Source organism: Ochlerotatus camptorhynchus, unplaced genomic scaffold, assembly GCF_037179485.1.
Source record: "Ochlerotatus camptorhynchus isolate MF236.1 unplaced genomic scaffold, CSIRO-AGI_Acam_v1.1 ptg000665l, whole genome shotgun sequence".
In the NCBI taxonomy this organism is placed as follows: Eukaryota; Metazoa; Arthropoda; class Insecta; order Diptera; family Culicidae; genus Ochlerotatus; species Ochlerotatus camptorhynchus.
The window spans coordinates 144285-162736 of NW_027041144.1; the positions used below are offsets into that span (position 1 = coordinate 144285).

The window sequence follows — 18452 nt, forward strand, 5'->3', positions numbered from 1 at the left end:
ATATTGACATTTTAGTAATCGTACTTTTGCCCAAAATTCAAAAAATCAAAATTTTTTGTATATCTCAAAAATGGCTCTACTTTAATTTTTTCTGACCACGGTATTGAATTCAGCGTAGGATTTTGCATTGGAAATGATCATCACCTTACCGAGTTCAAAAATGCTGGAAACTAGTGTAATGGATAACGTTGTTATCTTAGAATTGAAGAAAATCCATATAGAACTGATATGCGGTTATAGGCAGTGTAGTCATGAACAGATGTATATTAAATTTTACGGTTGGAAAAATCAATGTTTTGACTAACAATAAGTAAAATTTAAGCTGATTTGGTTTATTGTACTTTAAGAAATACACAGCTTTTATTTAACCAAAATTGCTGCAACTTCATACAGGCTCAGCCAATCAAGCAAAAACCATACCGATACGTCTTGAATAATAGATCAACCAGCAGTCAAGATGTAATCAGCTTTGATGCACATATTTCTTTTAACTCTTTATCTCAACCACATTAAAAACAATTAACATTCATGTTTTAACCGAGGTGCTGCAGTAACTTGCGAACCTATTTTTTATGATATATATCTAAATGTGTTTACATTGTTATTGCCTTTCCAGTTCCAGTTCTGTATTTTAAACTGGATATCTATACCTGCGTGTCAGTATATCAATATTCATCTTCACACTAAAAATATCAACTAAATTTTATCTTATAAAGGGAATTGATAGGAAATTATTAATTCTTTCGTTGGGCACTTCTTCTATGTACCTCGGAAGTATCAGGAAGGCAGCTTCAAAATCTTCTTCAGAGCTTTGTTCTGAATCCTTTGAAGTGCTTTTTTCTTAAAATAGAGTAGACATTTAAACTTTTTTTTTTTATTTAGCAATTAAACCCTCTTGCCAAACACTGTCGAATGCTTTTTATATGTCGAGAAGAGCAACTCCAGTTGAGCAGCCTTCAGATTTGTTTGAGCGAATTAAATTTAAACTCAAAAATTTAGTTCGTATTGATGTGAAGCATCATTCTATTCAAAATTATCTTTTCAAAGAGTTTACTTATTGAAGGAAGCAAACTTATTGGATGGTAGCTAGAAGCTTATGTTGGATTTGACCAAGAAAGACAAGGTACTCTCTGAGAGTTTTTTTTTATGAGTATATGGAAAATTGTTTGGAGCCTGGAGTTTCATATTTTCAGTTATAGTTCTTACTTCGTCCAAATCATTTGCCCAGGAATCATCAAAAATATTTCCCTAGAGAAAATATTTAGATACTCCCGAGTAACGTGATTCTAAGTAGGACTAGTAAGACCCATATTGAAGATATGAGCACTGAGCTTTTTTCGAGTCTGTGATTACCGCCCTATTTAAGCGCTGGAACAGGGATTTTTTTTAATTGTTGTGTATTTCCAAAAGGGTTTGGAGCTCGGGTCTAATTTCGACACATTATTTAAAACATTTTTGTTCTTCTGGGCAGAGAGTCATTTTTAAATATGTTTTTGCAAATCCCGCCAGATAAGTTTCATAGTGAGAACGAGTGTTCTTTGATATTGCCTCCTACGGACATTTTTCTGCCGGATCAAGAGCGGAAGAGCAAGTGACTGCAAAGTTGACATGAATCAGTTAAGACCAAATCAATAGTTGAGGGATTTCTTACTAACGAAAAGTTTGTTATGCTGGTTGGATATTGAATACTGCTGAAAAAGCATCAAATAGTATTTTACCATTCACAGCAGAAAATAAATTTTAATATCACATCCAAGAGGATGCACTTAAATCATGTCGAAAATCTCATGTATTTTTTATGGCCACAACAATAAACAATTGCAGTAAAAGCAGCGTAATGTCAGTTCATGCACTGTATTAATGATAATTTTGTCCTTTTTGGCAAGTAATATTACACCATAGTTTTGACACGATTGAAGTGTATCCACTTTGATGTGATATCAAAATTATTTTTTTGCTGTGTTGATATTGCAGTGAGCATTGTGTCATGAGCGGTGTTTTGCATTAAAATCACCAATAATGAAGAATTAAGACCTATGACGGGTAAGTTTCTGTAGGTCACCCGTGAGAAAATTCTTTTGCTGGCATTGTACTAATTGTATAAAAGTAAATAGACCAAATTCTGTTCGACAGAAATTGCCAAAGTTTTCAAAATTTTGGTTTCGAATGAAAAAATCAGTTAGCTTGTAACTGTCGACGCTGTGCCTTTTTTTTCGGTGCGAGTCACGCGATAGTCTGTTTTTCAATAGAAACTCATTGTTGCGGTGCTTGCTCATTGTTTGAGGTTCGTTTGCTTTTACCATTACCCCGTTGAAAGCAAACAAATGGTGGAGAAGTAGGTGAAAATAAAACTGACGATTAGATTCAGCTTCCCGCATGGCTCGGTAAAACCATCAATGGAAGACATTAGGAACTATGTGAAATCGCTGGATGTGGATTCCACTCAGATGATCGCTACATATTGCATAGAGAAGGAAAAATCTATGTTCATAAAGTTCAAATAAGAGGATTCGATGCTTTATTGAGTAGTACACAACCGGGAACAATTATTGTTTCCATTATGCCGCTGGGAAGACAGTCGAGGTACGCATGTCACCTGCTGGAGGCACCGTTCAATACGTGAGAGTGTAAGATCTCCCATCAGAAGTCGCGGATATCGATCTAGTATTGGTGCTAGGGAAAAACGGTGATGTGAAGCGTGTAGTTCGGGAGAAATTTCCTGCCGCCTTGTGCTTTGATATGCTTACAGGTGTGTGGGGTAAAAAATGAATGTAAAAAAGGAGATTTCCAACTCGCTGCTGAAGGATTTGAAGCAGCCAATACAACAATTAACGGCAGAAGAAAACCAACAACGCAATGAGGTAGCAATCAGTACGTACGCTGGATTGGAGGTGCATCGCCAGACGAGGAAGCGGTTGTGGCCCTGGAAGAAGAGGTGGTGGTGATGGATGTGGCGTCCTTAGACACCGATAAGAAAATGTGAAACGGAAGCAAGTGCTGCTGAGAAAGCAGCCGCCTGTTTTCAAGTGCAAAAATGATGCATATTACTACTACAAATTTCGGAGGCCAAGCGGTAGGCGCTGCGGAAGGAAAAACATATTGTAATAAGGAGGGGAGTTGAGGGCGAAAGCGGTAGCTAAACTCAAGACGCCTTCAAGGAAGAGTAAGAAGAACTCATAAACAATGTTTCTATTTAATATCTTATTGTTATTTTAAAGTCATTAAATGGTTCTTGGCTCCATGGCCGCCTTTTTGGCATTTGAGCTTAATAAATAAATTAATTGAAAAAAAAAAACACAATGAAGAAATGAACTCGTATAAAGCTAAAAGTGGTCTTTGAACAGTTCAATTTTATTGCCGTATGTTGAACATTAGTGTCCATTCTCAGGAAGATAGTTGAGAAGAGCATAGAAATCGGAAGTGGTTTCCTCAATAGGGAGGACCTTTTCCTTCTTGGCATTAAGCCGGGAATGTTAATTGGAATTTGGACGGAATGATCGATCATTCTTATTATCCGTGAGCATATCAGATTCATTGCTCATAATAACTTCCTCAGAAGGGGGTCAAGAGATTTTCCTCTTCATTTGCATTTAGGTGTGATAGCAACAGAAGAATCTTTATTCAAATTGATCGAAGAGGAATTTTTCAAATCGATGTCCAAACATAAGAACTATAAGAATCCAAAGGATCATAGAGGAATTAGAATAAAACAAGGTACATAATTTGTAGGTAATATTTAGCACTGATAAGTGCGATAAGTGCTGTTAAAATTGTAGCAATAAGTAGCAATAACACATCCTTCATAAAAAAAATAGATTCACATGGCAAGATGTGGACTGCATGCAAGCACATTCTGATCAACTGCTGCTCATTGTGTATTTCAACCTGTTGTTCATTTTGACCTTATGATCTGGGTCTGGTGGAGACGTAATGATTTTCGAACCAATTTGAAAAGTATTGAATTTTGAGTGAAAAGCCTATTTTTAATTACAGTGCCTTTCGGAATATTTTACACCGATTACTGGAATTAGCCAGTAACGGCAGAAGTTGGATTTGGCACTCGATGGATTTTACAGAAAGCCGAGAATAAAAAAACACGTATTTGAAAAAAAAACTGGAAGACACTGTAATCAACAATTCACTTCAAATAGCTCCCTTGATCATGTTCCGTTTTACCGGAGTACACTGGGGCACAATGGTACTTTTGTTGTACAAAAATCATAGCGCTCCACCCATGCATTGTTGAGGTTTGGTATGCTGGGCAATGTTGTTCAGGAGGATGAGGAATATATGTTTACATACTTATTTTAGTTTCAGACCACGCCGTTCAGATGGTGCTTGGACTTCCTTTGACAGAAGCATCCTAGCAAAAAATGTTGAGGAAATTTATTTCATTCACGATTTTTTTGTTAAAATTTTCGGTTTATCTGTTAATAAAGAAGTTACCATGGACCCCCGGTAATCTGACCGTTTTTAATCTGAACCCTTTTTAATTTGAACCCCGCTAATATGCACGCCGTGCAAACTAAAAATTGCTCAAACGTCATTCAGCTGAAGGAAAGCGAAATGGGACATCTAAACATAGCAACAAATAACGCTACCAGGAACATCTATTACTAATGCTGATAGGATTACAAGGAGTGCAAATTAAAAATTAACCCCATTAATATGCATGATAAGTTTTTCAGGGGGTTCACGGGGGTATTCCAATTAAAAGTTTTGAAATGATCAAAATCAAAATGATTTCATAAAAGTTAGAAACATAACATGTCTCTAATGTTTTATATAAAATAGAATAATTTGGGCCTTTTCAAATGTCGTCAAAAGATATTTTGTATAGCGGCTAATTTTAATTAAAAAAAACGACAATAACTCTTGATCGACGAAATATATCGACATGTTCTGCACTGCAAAAATTGCGACTTCAAAAGTTCTAAAACTTATCTCTAGGCTACTTTGCTGAGAAATTTCAAATAAAAAATTAATAATAATTGACACCTAAATGAGGGCTTAACTGTATGAAACAACTTTGTAGGAGAAACTTTTACTCTAAAGTTTCAATTTCAGGCTCATCTAAATGCATCTTTCCTGCTGAATTCTCTTTCTGAACACATACTTGCAGTGCATGTATCGAAACACGAAAAAATAAATATCAACAATTACCTTCGTTGCGAGAGAGTCACGCATTAAATTGTTTTGTTGGTCAATTTGAAATCCATCGCAGCAATCTGAAGGTGACTGCGATTTGTCTTCATCAGACCTAGTTTATGGCCATTTCAGCCATTTTTTTTTTTACTTTTTACTTTTTGTCCGTTTAGAGCTTTTGTACTTTTCGTCCTTTTGTACATTCGACTTGTTTCTGACATTTCGAACTTTTGTCCCTGTAAGTTTCATTCGACAGCATTCATCATTTTGACTTTTTGATTATTCTACTTTTTGTATTTCAGATTTTTACCTCTCAACCTTTTCTCAGTCGACCTTTTGTCGAACAACCATTAATTATGTAGTGCATAACGTTGAGGATACAAATTCGTTAAAAAAGTGCATATATTTAGCAAATGCATGTTTCTTTGATGTTCCAAGGCATTAAAAAAAAAATTGAATGGATGACTTCAATGGCATCATTTTTCTATTATCCTCCTTAGCGATGAAAGCTAATGCTATGTTCAGACTTCGGAGTTAGAAAATTCATTAATCAATATCAACAGAAAGACGTCACCAAGACTTATAACTCTTTAGTATAAATATTTCATAACGCATCGAATCGAATTGACTTAAAATTCTTTATAAACTTAGTTCAGTAAAGTTATTATATCACAAAATCAATATTTTTCATAAAAATAAACATTTAAGCATACATAAATAAAGTGTGCCTAATTTTGGCAAAATAGTATAATTATTGTCTGATCAAGTTTATAAAGAATTTCTAAATATTATTGTTGAATGTCAGTGAAATACTTCATTATTTTTAATTGTTGTTGAACTACAATAATCTTAAACAGCGACCTAAAATGTTTTTTTTTTCTATCTTGACTGATATTTGCAAATCTAAATCTATTCTTAAAATTTAAGACCCACCTTAATTCTAGAATTTGGATTGGCAAAACAAAAAAGAGTTAATAACTTGTGTATCAACGGAACGGGAACGATAAATATTTCCATTTTAAAATACCAATAAGGTATAGGTCCGCTGCATAAATACAATAATTTGATGGTTTCTGCGTTTTTGAAACTATCTGCAATACAGTTATTTACGATTATATTCAAACATAGCTTCGTTCCTTCAAAAAAAAAATCACCAATTTGATTACCGTGGACGTGTAGCCAAGCTGTGCGCCTTATGTGATGGAGCAGAGATAGGAGAAAAAAGTTGGCTGGACCGCTTTTAATTTTGGGTTAGTGCATGGATGGGTCGCGAACATAAAGAGAGAAAGAGAAAAAAAGAGACGAATACTAAAAACCGGAAGGGAAACTAATTTTCCCTCCTACAAAAACTGCGCGAATCAGAGGTACAGACAGAGTGAATGAAAGTGTTCGTTTTATGTGTGCTGTGTGCACGTGCCTGCGGAATCGGAAGCACGGCAGGGGGTGAGTAAGTGAATCGAGCGGAAAAAAGGACTCTGTTAAACGATTTTCGCCTATGTGTATGTGTGTGTACCTAAATGCACTGAGGGTTAATTCCGGATGATTGATGAGCTTTACCATTTATTTGTTAAAAAAATTCGACATTTTTGAAAAGAAAATCGTTTCTCATCACAAGATGAATATCGATTAGTGATGGTGCAGATTAGTTGAATTTTTGATATAAATCATAAATCGGCGGTCGTCAATTTAGTGAGATGAGAAGCACTTTTTTGAGAGAGATCACTTCTTTGAATAGGTAAGTGTGAAGAAGCTATCTTTTCCATTGATTCCAGTGCCAATATCATCGTGCAAGCATGGCATTCCGAAACTATGTCAATGATGGCATTTGTGAAGTCAGCACTATTTGTGGCCCAACCACAGGCAATTAATTTCTCCGAAAGCGGCTTCAACGGGGTGCACTATGCTCAGAGCAATCAATTGTGACGTTTCCGGTTGATTAAAATCAATTAAAATGTGCTCACTCATCTCATCACTTCTTGGTGCTACAAGTCGAATCGACAGCTGGAATGTATGCATATTAGTAGAATGGCTCTGAGAATTTTAGCTTCTGACAAGTGTGTCTGGTACAAGTGACATATGATCAAGAGTTAGTCATTGCCTACGCCATGAGAGATAGCTAGATCAAACATACAGATATACTACTGAGAAAGCAGCTTCGGAAACACGTAGCGAGGATGAACCGGATTACTTTTTTTTTCACAACAAACACGAACCAATGGAGGTTGTTGTCATTCTTCTACAATATATGGAAACAGAAACCGCAAGATGAAAACGTCATCGAAATAAATAATGAAAGAATCAATTTGGGAGGCCGCATGGACAGAAAACGATTATGTTGACCACAAATAAAAAAAAACCTTGACCGGAAATGAGCACAAATCGTACAACTAGAATGGCATCGAGAAAGAAACTAAAGCGGCAAACAGTGTAAAGGATTTCGATGCAAGATCAAAAAAGCAGTATTTGTGTCGTTTGTGAATGGATTCAAAAGGATGTTCCAATTAGAAGACGAGACATTCGAAATTAGCATTGATAAGCAGACGCCAGTTTTTGTTGTAGTTGATGTCAGAATATTCGACGTTAATTTTTATTGCTGTCTTGTACGTATCACCAATTGGAAATGTAGAGGCGTGTTTATCATTTAGAATTACTTAACGTTACGTTTCCTCTCTATCCTTGACTCTTATACAACGATAAGTTAAACCTTAAACTAACACAAAATTGAAAAATCTAATTAAAACCTATTCTGATAAAATGAACTTTTTCTTGCCTTCGATGGATCGTTGGAAAAAAAACTGTGTCGTATAATCTATGCAGCTATTCGTCGTACGTAAAACTTATAAATAACGCGAAGACAGATTAATGAGAAAATAAGGAGATAAATTTCTTCAGATGCACAAAAAATCTAGTACGTGAGAGGTAATACTTCACTACGATTGCTTCCTTCCTACATTCTTGATTTTTTTTTTTTAAAGCAGGCAAATTAATCTGAATCGAATGTGATGCTCGATACGTTTTCGGTCGCCTACACGTCGAATAAAATGTCGCTTGGAAGCTTAAAGCTAAATTTGTGAAAAAAGTGCGATGAAAAGTGAAAATAATTTAGACAAAAGCAAGCCAAAGATGTAGAGAAAACATAAACTGAGCAACAGGACAGACATCATGGTAGATTTTATGTTCACACAAGCTCGACGGGAAAGTTAGCAGCATAACTTTCACTCGATCCTAGCAGAAGCGACAAAGTTTGAACATTCGGCGCGCAGCATGGTTGGTTGCTCTTTGATCGATTCGACTGCCTTACATTACTTGTTCACACATTTGTGATTAAGTCACGCGTATCATACTGGTAGTGGTTGTGAATATTAGAAGCGATAAATGAACACAAAACTACACACAGAGTAAACAAACAACAGTAAAACATCCGTAGGCCGGGATGCGAAGCTGCCAGCTGCGGTAGCTGGTGAATAGCCGAATCCAGCCGGGTAAACGTTATATATACTGCCTAACGATTTGTTGGACTCACCTCGGGCAGTCTTGAGCAGCAGGTGAGCAGGTCGCGAGTAACCGATAGCGTTGTGCGCCATCAGTTCTATCCGGTAGTAGGTGTCAGCCTGCAGGTCACGCATTTCGTAGTGCGTCGCAGTCGGGATGTCCTCGTCTAGGCAGGCACCTTCCAGCTCGGTCCACACGCCGTTGACCTTGGAACCCTGTCGAAATAAGAACAATCAGTGAAAGATGTGACTAAAAATAATACTTTTTGTTTCATTGCACTCCACATCTCACTACTAAAATGTTTCCAAAATATATTGGAGAAAATAGTCAAATTGAGATGTTAACTATACTATAGAGAAAAAAAAATCAGTTGAACAATTTTTGTAAAGTACCTTTTCAAAGTCCTGTTTAATACTAATTTTTCATCAGTAATTGCAGATCTATGGAAAACTTGATTGATTTATGAAATTTATCAATTAGTTTTAAAACAATGCACACTTTGTCTTAAGGCAAATATTATGCAAGAGATAATTGAATTTGACATTGCAGTTGATGTAAGCATATGGTGGATACTAAGGTGCCAATGAACGTAAAGGGAATAAAAGGGGTTTTCTTATGGTGGGAGGATATTCAATTTTCTGAATTGTTTTAGATGCATGAGGGTAAAACTTATGATTTTCAGGGTGGACACTGAATTTAGAAAATGGGTGTTCAAGATATTTTCCCGGTTTCATACACATTGCTTATGTTAAAAAAGGAAAACCGCATGATTGATTTCAGCAAATGCTGTAACTAAAAAAATATATAAGGCATTTTATTATAAATAGAGAAATCCACAGGAAACCCTCTTCTCCCACTGAATTTCAGTGAGTTTCAAGATCGCAACAAAATGTCAAATTTTGCTACATAATTTAGATAACTTTTTGAAAACTGGAATTTGAAATAATCTAAAAAGTTTCAAAACTTTGGAATGTATCTAAATTACATGTAAATTATGGGAAGGACACTAGGCCAAACTGATAGATTAAGTTTTGTAATTTACTTCCAACCTTTTAATTCTCGGACTACCATTTTGTTCGAAGATTACATGGAAAAATTATTAAGATTATGTTTTTCGCACTTTCTTGAACTTTGCGAGAAATTTTACTTTAATTATTGCGCATTTAAATCACACAGATTAGAACATAAACATGGTTCTTGAACATGGATAAGTTTAAAGAGGCTGACACTACAAAGTATTCTCTAAATAATTATGATGATAAAACTGTTTAACACTATGAAACGAGAAATGTGATAAAAATCCTTTGTGGACGTGAATTCAATATCCCAGGAATGGAGAAATTTTATAAATTGCTGACACGAAAAGTTTTCGTCAAATGCCAAACTCTGGGACATTCCTAGTTTTTTTTTTTTAGATCTCTGACCTCATTTATGGTATCTTGTCCTATGGAAAATGAAAACGTTTCGGGCTTGTAGAAATATTAAAGGTTTTTAGTGTAATATTCAAGGTATAATGTAAGTCTTCTTCTTCAAGGTTTTTTACGCTTCTTTAGCGCGCATTTTGCCGGCTTTCAACTTGGCGTTCTAATTGCAGCTTCACAGTCATTAATTGAGATCATTCAATGCCAACAAATGCATGTAATGCGTATAATGTGTGGCAAGCACAATGATACTCTGAGCCCAGGGAAGCCGAGAAAATTTCCAACCTGATAGATTGACTCCAGGGTTACTTCCACTCACTTGCTATAAAAACATGTTTTTCGGAATTATGAAATCATGAAATAGTATAATGCTAATTAGTACTTGTAAGTTACAAGAAGAGGTCATGAAGTATATGTTGGACACATAAAATCTGTCAATATTGCATTCAGTGCGTCACAATCAGCGATTTTTCGACTCGTGAGCGCTCACTCTGAGTGAACGCTCACGAATCATAAGATCGCTGATTGTGACGCTCTGAGAGCAAAATTGACAGGTTTTATGAGTCAAACACATATTTTACACCATCTAATGATTGAATAATTCCGAAAAATATTTTTTATAGCTAGTGAGTGGAAGCAACCCTGATTGACTCTACATCATTACACCGAATGAAACTACCCAGAACGCCGTTACCCCGAATGGCACACTGCCCCAAACGACATTACACCGAATAGTACGCTACCCCGAAAGTCATTGCCCCGAATGGCCATTACCCCGAATTCATTTCCAAAAGCTGTTCGTACTAGTTGCCATATCATGTATTTTTATTATATGTATTTTTGTACTAGTTGCCATATCAGCATAGATAGATCAGGAACTTTGTTGAATATTCTACCATATATGAATATATCAATGATAAATGTGAATATTCATGGCTTTTGAGTGTTGATTCCATGCTGGTGTGATGTTGAAATTTTACCTTACTGAGCGTTATTGCCACCAGGTATGGATGAAGATTTTGTAATTGATCGGGAACGCTTAGCGTTTTCTACGTATCAATAAATTCGAAAGTACAATACTCGTTTGCGAGGAAGCATTCCCATAATCTAGATTTATTGTTTTCATTGCAATTTGTCCACTAAAATTTTGTTTGGTTGTACGTTAAAGAACAGTTGTCCTTGACGTGAGAGCGGGTCACTACAAATCATGTTTACAACATCATATGACAATTTATCGTTACAACATTATAAAAAAAAATCAGTTGTAGCAAAACCCTGTAACTGAAAAATAATTAGAAACTATTCTTGAACGTGAATAAACAGTTTTTAAAGAGCCAAACGATCACATATAAATTGCTGCAAGTCGTTTCCGCAGACACATAGATAAAAAGTGCGAGAATGTCATTTGACATAAAATAATTTGGCATAAAGGACGTTTGGCATTACTATAAAAAAACTCTTCCAGATGCATGAATACCATGAAACGCAGTTCCATAATTCCATACCTACACTGGCATTTCCACCCCACTACCGCTCTAGTCTCACTGGCGTACTTTCCATGGAGCTGTTTTTTAGAGTGTTATTGTTACTTTAATTATTGACGCCTTCTCAATGTTCCTCATTATTTTCCCTTCTTCTTGTCATGTCATTTTTTTTTCAAATTTCCTAAATAAATCGGATACTGATAGCCCCCCAACTGGTAGGTGTTGATGGCCTTATTAACTTTACCGAAGACAATAACCTTCTATATGGCCCCAAAAGATGTCCACTGAACCTATCCAAAGTGCTAAAATTTGAATTTTTTTCACTTAGTACATTCCCTTGTAAATCACTTAGGATTTTGTAGCTCTTTAACATCATCATTTAAAAAATCGCTGTAAATTAACCGCGTTATTTAAAAAAAAAAAACAGACTTCGGTGTACCTATTGCTGATTGAATCGGAGGCTGGACTGCTCCAAAAATGCAAAAAGTGGGTTAAAAGTGCACGTTTCCGTCAAATCGTTTTGATGTCTTCGGAGCACTTTTTGCTTGCATCACTTTTTAATAAATGAAAAGGCGCTTATTTCTCCAGTTGGATGTAAAATGCGCAATAAATAGAAAATGAAACGAAATTCCAATAAGAAGTTTTCATTTGTATTTAGTATAAAACAGAAAAAGAAATCCTTCTATAAAATTATATATAAAATTTACTTTTCTTTAGATCACATTCTGTTCTTTCATTTTAAAATAAAACCGTCAAATTCATTAAATTCAACCAATTTTGAAGATCATCAATAAAATATCTTGGATACTTAGCATAGAAAAATGGCAAATTATCGAAGTTGAAGTAACTATCATGATCTTGTATTAAGAAATATTGAAAATCTTCCGTATCTCGAGAAAAAAACAAGAGCCTGAAGCCCTTAAACATTGCAAAACCTAATACAATTAAAAAACTTAACTGAAATAACTTTTTTTTTCTCTCTTTTATTAAAGAGATTTTCACTTAGAAAAAGAGGTGTAGAATATGTTTAAATTTTACTTGGAAAAAGAGGTGTAGGAATTGGAAATTTTTTGGAAAACGCATACTAGTTAGAGTGAATAGAATTAAATATTGTACACACCAAATTTCGATTTTCAGTTTCAGGTAAAAAGTTTGCTGAAATGAGATCAGCAAAACAATTTTTTGCTAGAATTTAGTATTAGCATTTTAAGCATTGCTGAAATCCAGTAAAAAAGACAAGCGTCAAAAAATTTGCTGATAATCAGTAAGCTGTACTTTCTATCTACTTAAATGACATATCGCGCAAATCCTGTCTACGCTTGACAACACATTTTATCATTGTCATTGATGCTTTTTTCAATGCCACGATTCCGAAAATATTCAACCTCAGAACAAATCCAAAGGTAAGCAGTTTTTTTTATTTGGAACACCGTTTCATTATTCTTCATTATTATTGCAGTTTCAAACACTTCTTGAAGTTGCCTAATCTCACCAAATGGTGTTATTGCCCAGTGGCTCTTTCGCGCTCAGTTTCGGAAGACATTTCCCCATTTTCTCCGCGGACGCAGAAGTAGTATGAAGGGCTTTGAAAGCTACGAGCTTATGCTTGACGAGATCATGACGTCAATAACTACTGGCGAAATGCAACGCTAAATGGAAGGTTTTAATGAAATTAATCCACGTGACATGCTGCTGCCAGCCTGAACCGAATTGAAACCACCAAAGCTGCCACCAAATTGCAAGGTCCCTAGCGAGAGGGTCGTTTCAATAAACGGTAGTTACTAATGACATGTGTCTTCAAGTGTATAGTACTTTTATTGTATTTATTGAAGAGTTATATAGTGTTATATATTGAAGAAAAGAAATAAAAAAATTTGTAACATACAACTAAACCATGCTATCAGTGGAAACAGAATAAAATTAATTTACTGTTGTAGTTTCAATAATATTTTCCAAAAATTTACTGAAAAATCAGTTAATCACAGTCAATTATTCTTCTGGTGCGCCTTGAAGATTCAGTATAATTTTGTCATTTGACAGAAAATTGAATTACTGGAAGTTTCAGCAGCATTACTTTGTTGGAAAGTTTGCTGATCTTTCATCAAGTCCAAAATCAGCAAATTTTGGAAAAGATGATATCGCATATTAGCTTATTGCGTGCTCTCAACTTAGTGTTCTAGATGATGCACTTCAACAGTTATTAATTGAGAGCTATCGATGCCTGTACCATTTTTCCATTAGTATAATTGTGTGGCCAGTACAATCATGCCCAGGGAAGTCGAGAAAATATTTCCAAGCCGAAAAAATTCTAGTCCGGACTGGGAATTGAACCCAGCCACCTCCAGCATGGTCTTGCTTTGTAGCGGCGCCATTACCGACTGGGCCAAGGGAGGCCTTAAAGTTTCGAGACTTGAAAAATCAACTTGATGAAATGATAGCATATTCCAAAACTAAATTAACTTACCGGACAGTATTTCACCCGATAGAAGTTGATCGGTTCGCCATTGTCAACCGGCACGTTCCACCGCAGCTCGAAATGATCTGCGTACGGTGACGCCACGATGGCATCGTCTTCTTCATTCTCCTCTTGGATCGGAACGTGCAATGTTTTCGGTGTTTCTGGTTCGGATCGTTTGGGTGTAGAATGCACTATATAGGCAGACCACGGGCCAAGTCCCACTACATTCCGTGCGGCAAAACGAAAACTGAACGACGTCTGAGGTTTCAAGCCTTCCACGATGTAAGGACTATCCGGTGACCATGTTCGGTTTATGGCATTGTTCCAATCTGGATTGAATTCTTCCTTGTATTGCACCGATATGGCAGTAATTGGTAGTCCCATTTGCACTGCTGGTGGAATAATATCGAATGTCATGGACGTAGCACTGACCGATCGTGGTTTAGCCTGAACAATTGCATCTGGAATGCGTGCTTCACGGAGCTCCATAACGTGCTCTTCGCGTCCAAGGCGATTCGTAGCAACACACTTGTAGCTGGTGAAGTACCGCTGCTCTCGCGGAGTAATGATCAGATCGCTTCGGACACCTTGCTCTTCAATTTTCATATTAAAGTCGGACAAATCTAAAATACGTCGATCATTCCACCGCCATTCGATTGTGGCATTGGGAATGGCTTGTGCAAAGCAACTTAGATTTGCTGGACGCTGTTCCCATGTATATACCGGTGGTAGCGCCTTCATGTGGTCGAAGTTTGGTTTATATTCGACAGTGATGTGACCAACTTTGTACGCGACATCTCCTGGATTTCTGGCTATGCAATCGTACAAACCGTCATCAGTCTTATCAAGCTTGGAAAATCTTAAATTTCCAATTGTTTCGCCCCGTTCCGTATTTGTATCCAAATCTAGAACGATGCGATCGTCGCTGACTTGCAGTCCAACGGTGAACTCCTCAGTTGTTCCATATCTCCGGAATGTAATTTCTGGCGGGGGTCTACCGAATGCTTTGCAAGCAAGAACGGCTTCTTCATCTTGAGGTACCGTGATATTCATGAATTCGATGATCTTTGGACGAATTAAGACGTTCAATTTGGTGGTAGATTCTGAAATGCCAGCGGCATTCTTTGCAACACAAGTGTAAGTGTCATGATCGTCTTGTTCTACTCGGCTTATGTCAAGCTGACCAGTCAATGCATTTACTGAGAACCTAAATTGAAAATGAATTCATAGTAAATAAAAAAAAATACAAATAAAAACAATATTATTCCTCCCACGAACCTATCAATATCAGCAACATTTTGCTGCGTGCTTTTCTTAATCCACTGGAATTCAGGTACTGGTTTGCCAGTGGCATTACACATATAGGAGAACGATTGTCCCTCAACGGCGTTTAGTACCATTGGTAACTTTTGTACTTCTGGCTTGATTTGAACCTCTACGCGAATGACTCTTTTGGCCAATTCACCAGTTGATATCACTGCTGCACGGCATGTGTACAAACCGTCGTCACTTTCTGACACATTCCGAATCAGCAATCCTCTGTTCTCAATAACGTAACGGCCACTGGATTTAATCTGCAAAACGCACATTATTATCACATGCAATGGAAGCTGGAATGTGCCAGCTAGTGGTTATTGCACGACTTACCGGATCGCCATCTCGAAGCCAGTCCACAGTGGCCGGCGGATTGGCGTACACCTCACAACGAACGATATAGTCATCACCCAGGATTGGCCGTTGATCCTCGGGAGCATCCTTCCACGTGATGGCAACTGCAAGGACAGAGAAACAGTAAAATAACTGCGGTCAGCAACACTATAGGACTCTACACTTCACTGCTATGGTAATTCTATGCGCTCAATTTTCAAATCCGTACCGGTGTTCTTGGGCTGAGCTCAGACACTGCGATTTAGAACAAAGGAATGAACAAAGGAAGCAACCACCGATTATCGTTTATTACACAACCCGAGCATACATACACTGGACCGGCTGCGTATGGCATGACAATTGCATCCTTCATAGCGCCAGCAGAATGTACCCAATGCCCTTAACCGTATTCATGCGCTGTTCGATATGCACACAGCATCATGAGCGCGATGGATAACGTGGCCAGCAAGAGACGAGACTGCTGGGCATAATATTTGCCATAAAACATAGTGTAGCATGCCAAACGTTCTCATATCGTGAATGCAAGTATCCATATCCATGGAAATTAAAGTTTTCCTGGTAAATTTTTGGTTGAAATGTGGGATGATTTTCCCGGGATCATACATTCCATCCGCCAGCGTGCGTGGTTTCACGTTCCTTGCTGGTGGAGAGATTTGTTATAGAAAAACTGGCGGGGGCAGGGGAGGATGCGAACGTGTGGAAATTTATTAAAATTGCTGGATTGTTAAATAGTTTTACTGACATGCCGCAGCTATTAGAATTCAGCTATGCAAAGTTTTGGACGCATGTGGAATTTTTGCTAGCGGCTGCTCGTTGAGATAATGTGTAATTGGTTTTGGTTTGGCTATGACATGTCCTAAATATCATATCGGATGTTGCATGATTGGGACCGTCAGAAGTTACGTTGAGGATAGAAGATGATTTGATCTGGCTTTATATTTCAAAGTTTTAGTAAGGTTTTCTGGTTATGGTTCCATTTGAACTATTGAAACACTGTCACACAAAAAAAAAAACCTATGCAGCCTACCCGAGTAGAGAAGGATATCAAATCAATAGCAAGTTTTACTATTAAAATTGGGGAACAGAACATCAAAAGTTGCTATTAGTATGATTGATATAAGCAGTAAAATATCAATAATAATATAAAAAAAAATATATGGGAGCATAACTGAGTCATATTTAAGTCAGTTGTTTCCAAATCTTAAGAATAACAAAAATCAAAGCAAATTAATATCTCATTTTGCGATTATATATCATCAAGCTATTTATATGTTGTTTAAATTAACCAATGTATTGCCATATACATAGCTTGTGCTGCTACCAGATCAAAATTAACTCTAGAATTCATATTAAAAAAAATATCATAACTATTTAACTTTTTAAAGCACACAACTTTATAACCTAATAATATATTGATACTAAAATTTGAAATTATTTTGCTTTAGATTTGCTATTTTTCTCTACCCGGGTAAATATGCTAGTGATAAAAAGTTATAAGATATTATTTTGTAAACGATATTAAAGATTATTGTTAATTGTATGATTGTCCATGAGGCAAGAATATTTTTAAACCCCTGGACTTTAGAAAACAATTGAAATCCTACCTAGCTATCTGAAATTAGAGATTTCAATAATTTTAAACAGTGTTTGAGTTTCAAACATTTGAAATCTCTAAGCTATCGATAAAGTTAACAATTTGTTAAATTTGATTTGTTACTGGATTCTCCGGAGATGAGAAGTATACAAGCGGATTCCATGCTGAGAAATAATGTAATATTGTTGAAATACACTTTTACAATTTTGTTAGGGACATTAAGCCATGGACTGGATCGTCTCTTTCACATCCTGACATTCAATTTTCGCTAATTTTACCAAAATCACGTTTCCCAATTCTAGGAATTCGGTTTCCTGGGAAAAAGCTAAAAAATGGGCATGCTAAATACGCATACAGTTTCACTAGCTTCCATTCCCAGGAAATATACTATGTTTAGAACTATAAATAAAGTAAGAAAAATTTCCAGTGGAACCTGATAAAAAATATTTGGAGAGGTTGGAAAGAACATCTAGAGAAATCAACAAAAAAAAACTCCCGGAAAATGTTGAAAGAAACTTCCAGAGGATGCTGACCGACTCTTTCGAGAGATAAACATCCAGGAAACCTCGTAAGAAATTTTAGGGACACTTCTGGGACAAGAACTTCTGCGGAAACTAGGAAAGAAGCTCCAGGAGAACTCGTGTCCGGTGTTAGTAAAAAAAAAACATTCAGAACATGAAGAACTTTTTGAGTGTGTTGATTTATTTCCTTTTAATTCCGAAGCGTTTCTTTTGGTGTAGACTTCTTTTTCTTATTCGCATTTAAAGCTTATTGCTTAGCGCATATAAGCTTATAGCGTGCTCTCAACTTAGTGTTCTAATACTCTTTCACAGTTATTAATTGAGAGCTTTCGATGTCAATACCAATGCATGAATTTGTATATTGTGTGGCAAGCACAATGATACTCTATGCTCAGGGAATTTGAGAATATTTCCAACCCGAAAGATTCCCTCGACTGGACCGGGAATCAAACCTGCCGCCTGCGGCTTGATATCACCGTGACTTTACTGACAAGGCTATGAGTCCCCCCCTTTTGGTGTAGAAGGTATGGCGATTAACCCATCTATCATCAATATAAAAAATTAAATATACTGTCTCTACCGTGGTTTGTGAACGTCCCCTTAGAATCATAATATTTAGTTTAACGTTTTCAACATTTCATTGCCTACCATTTTTGAACCTTCTACAAA

At 36.4% G+C, this 18452-nt stretch overlaps 1 protein-coding gene across 4 annotated transcripts in view; it reads right to left on the bottom strand.

Moving 5' to 3' along the window:
• Positions 1 to 18452, bottom strand: part of Fas2 (fasciclin 2) — an 88289-nt gene that overhangs the window by 57012 nt on the left and 12825 nt on the right. For all 4 annotated transcript variants that reach the window (XM_065237950.1, XM_065237949.1, XM_065237948.1 and 1 more), the window contains exons 3-6: positions 15648 to 15772; positions 15279 to 15574; positions 14007 to 15207; positions 8669 to 8852 (exon numbers count right to left, since the gene is read on the bottom strand). In XM_065237950.1, the coding sequence (XP_065094022.1) occupies positions 8669 to 8852; positions 14007 to 15207; positions 15279 to 15574; positions 15648 to 15772 (1806 nt within the window). The remainder of the gene's footprint in view (positions 1 to 8668; positions 8853 to 14006; positions 15208 to 15278; positions 15575 to 15647; positions 15773 to 18452) is intronic.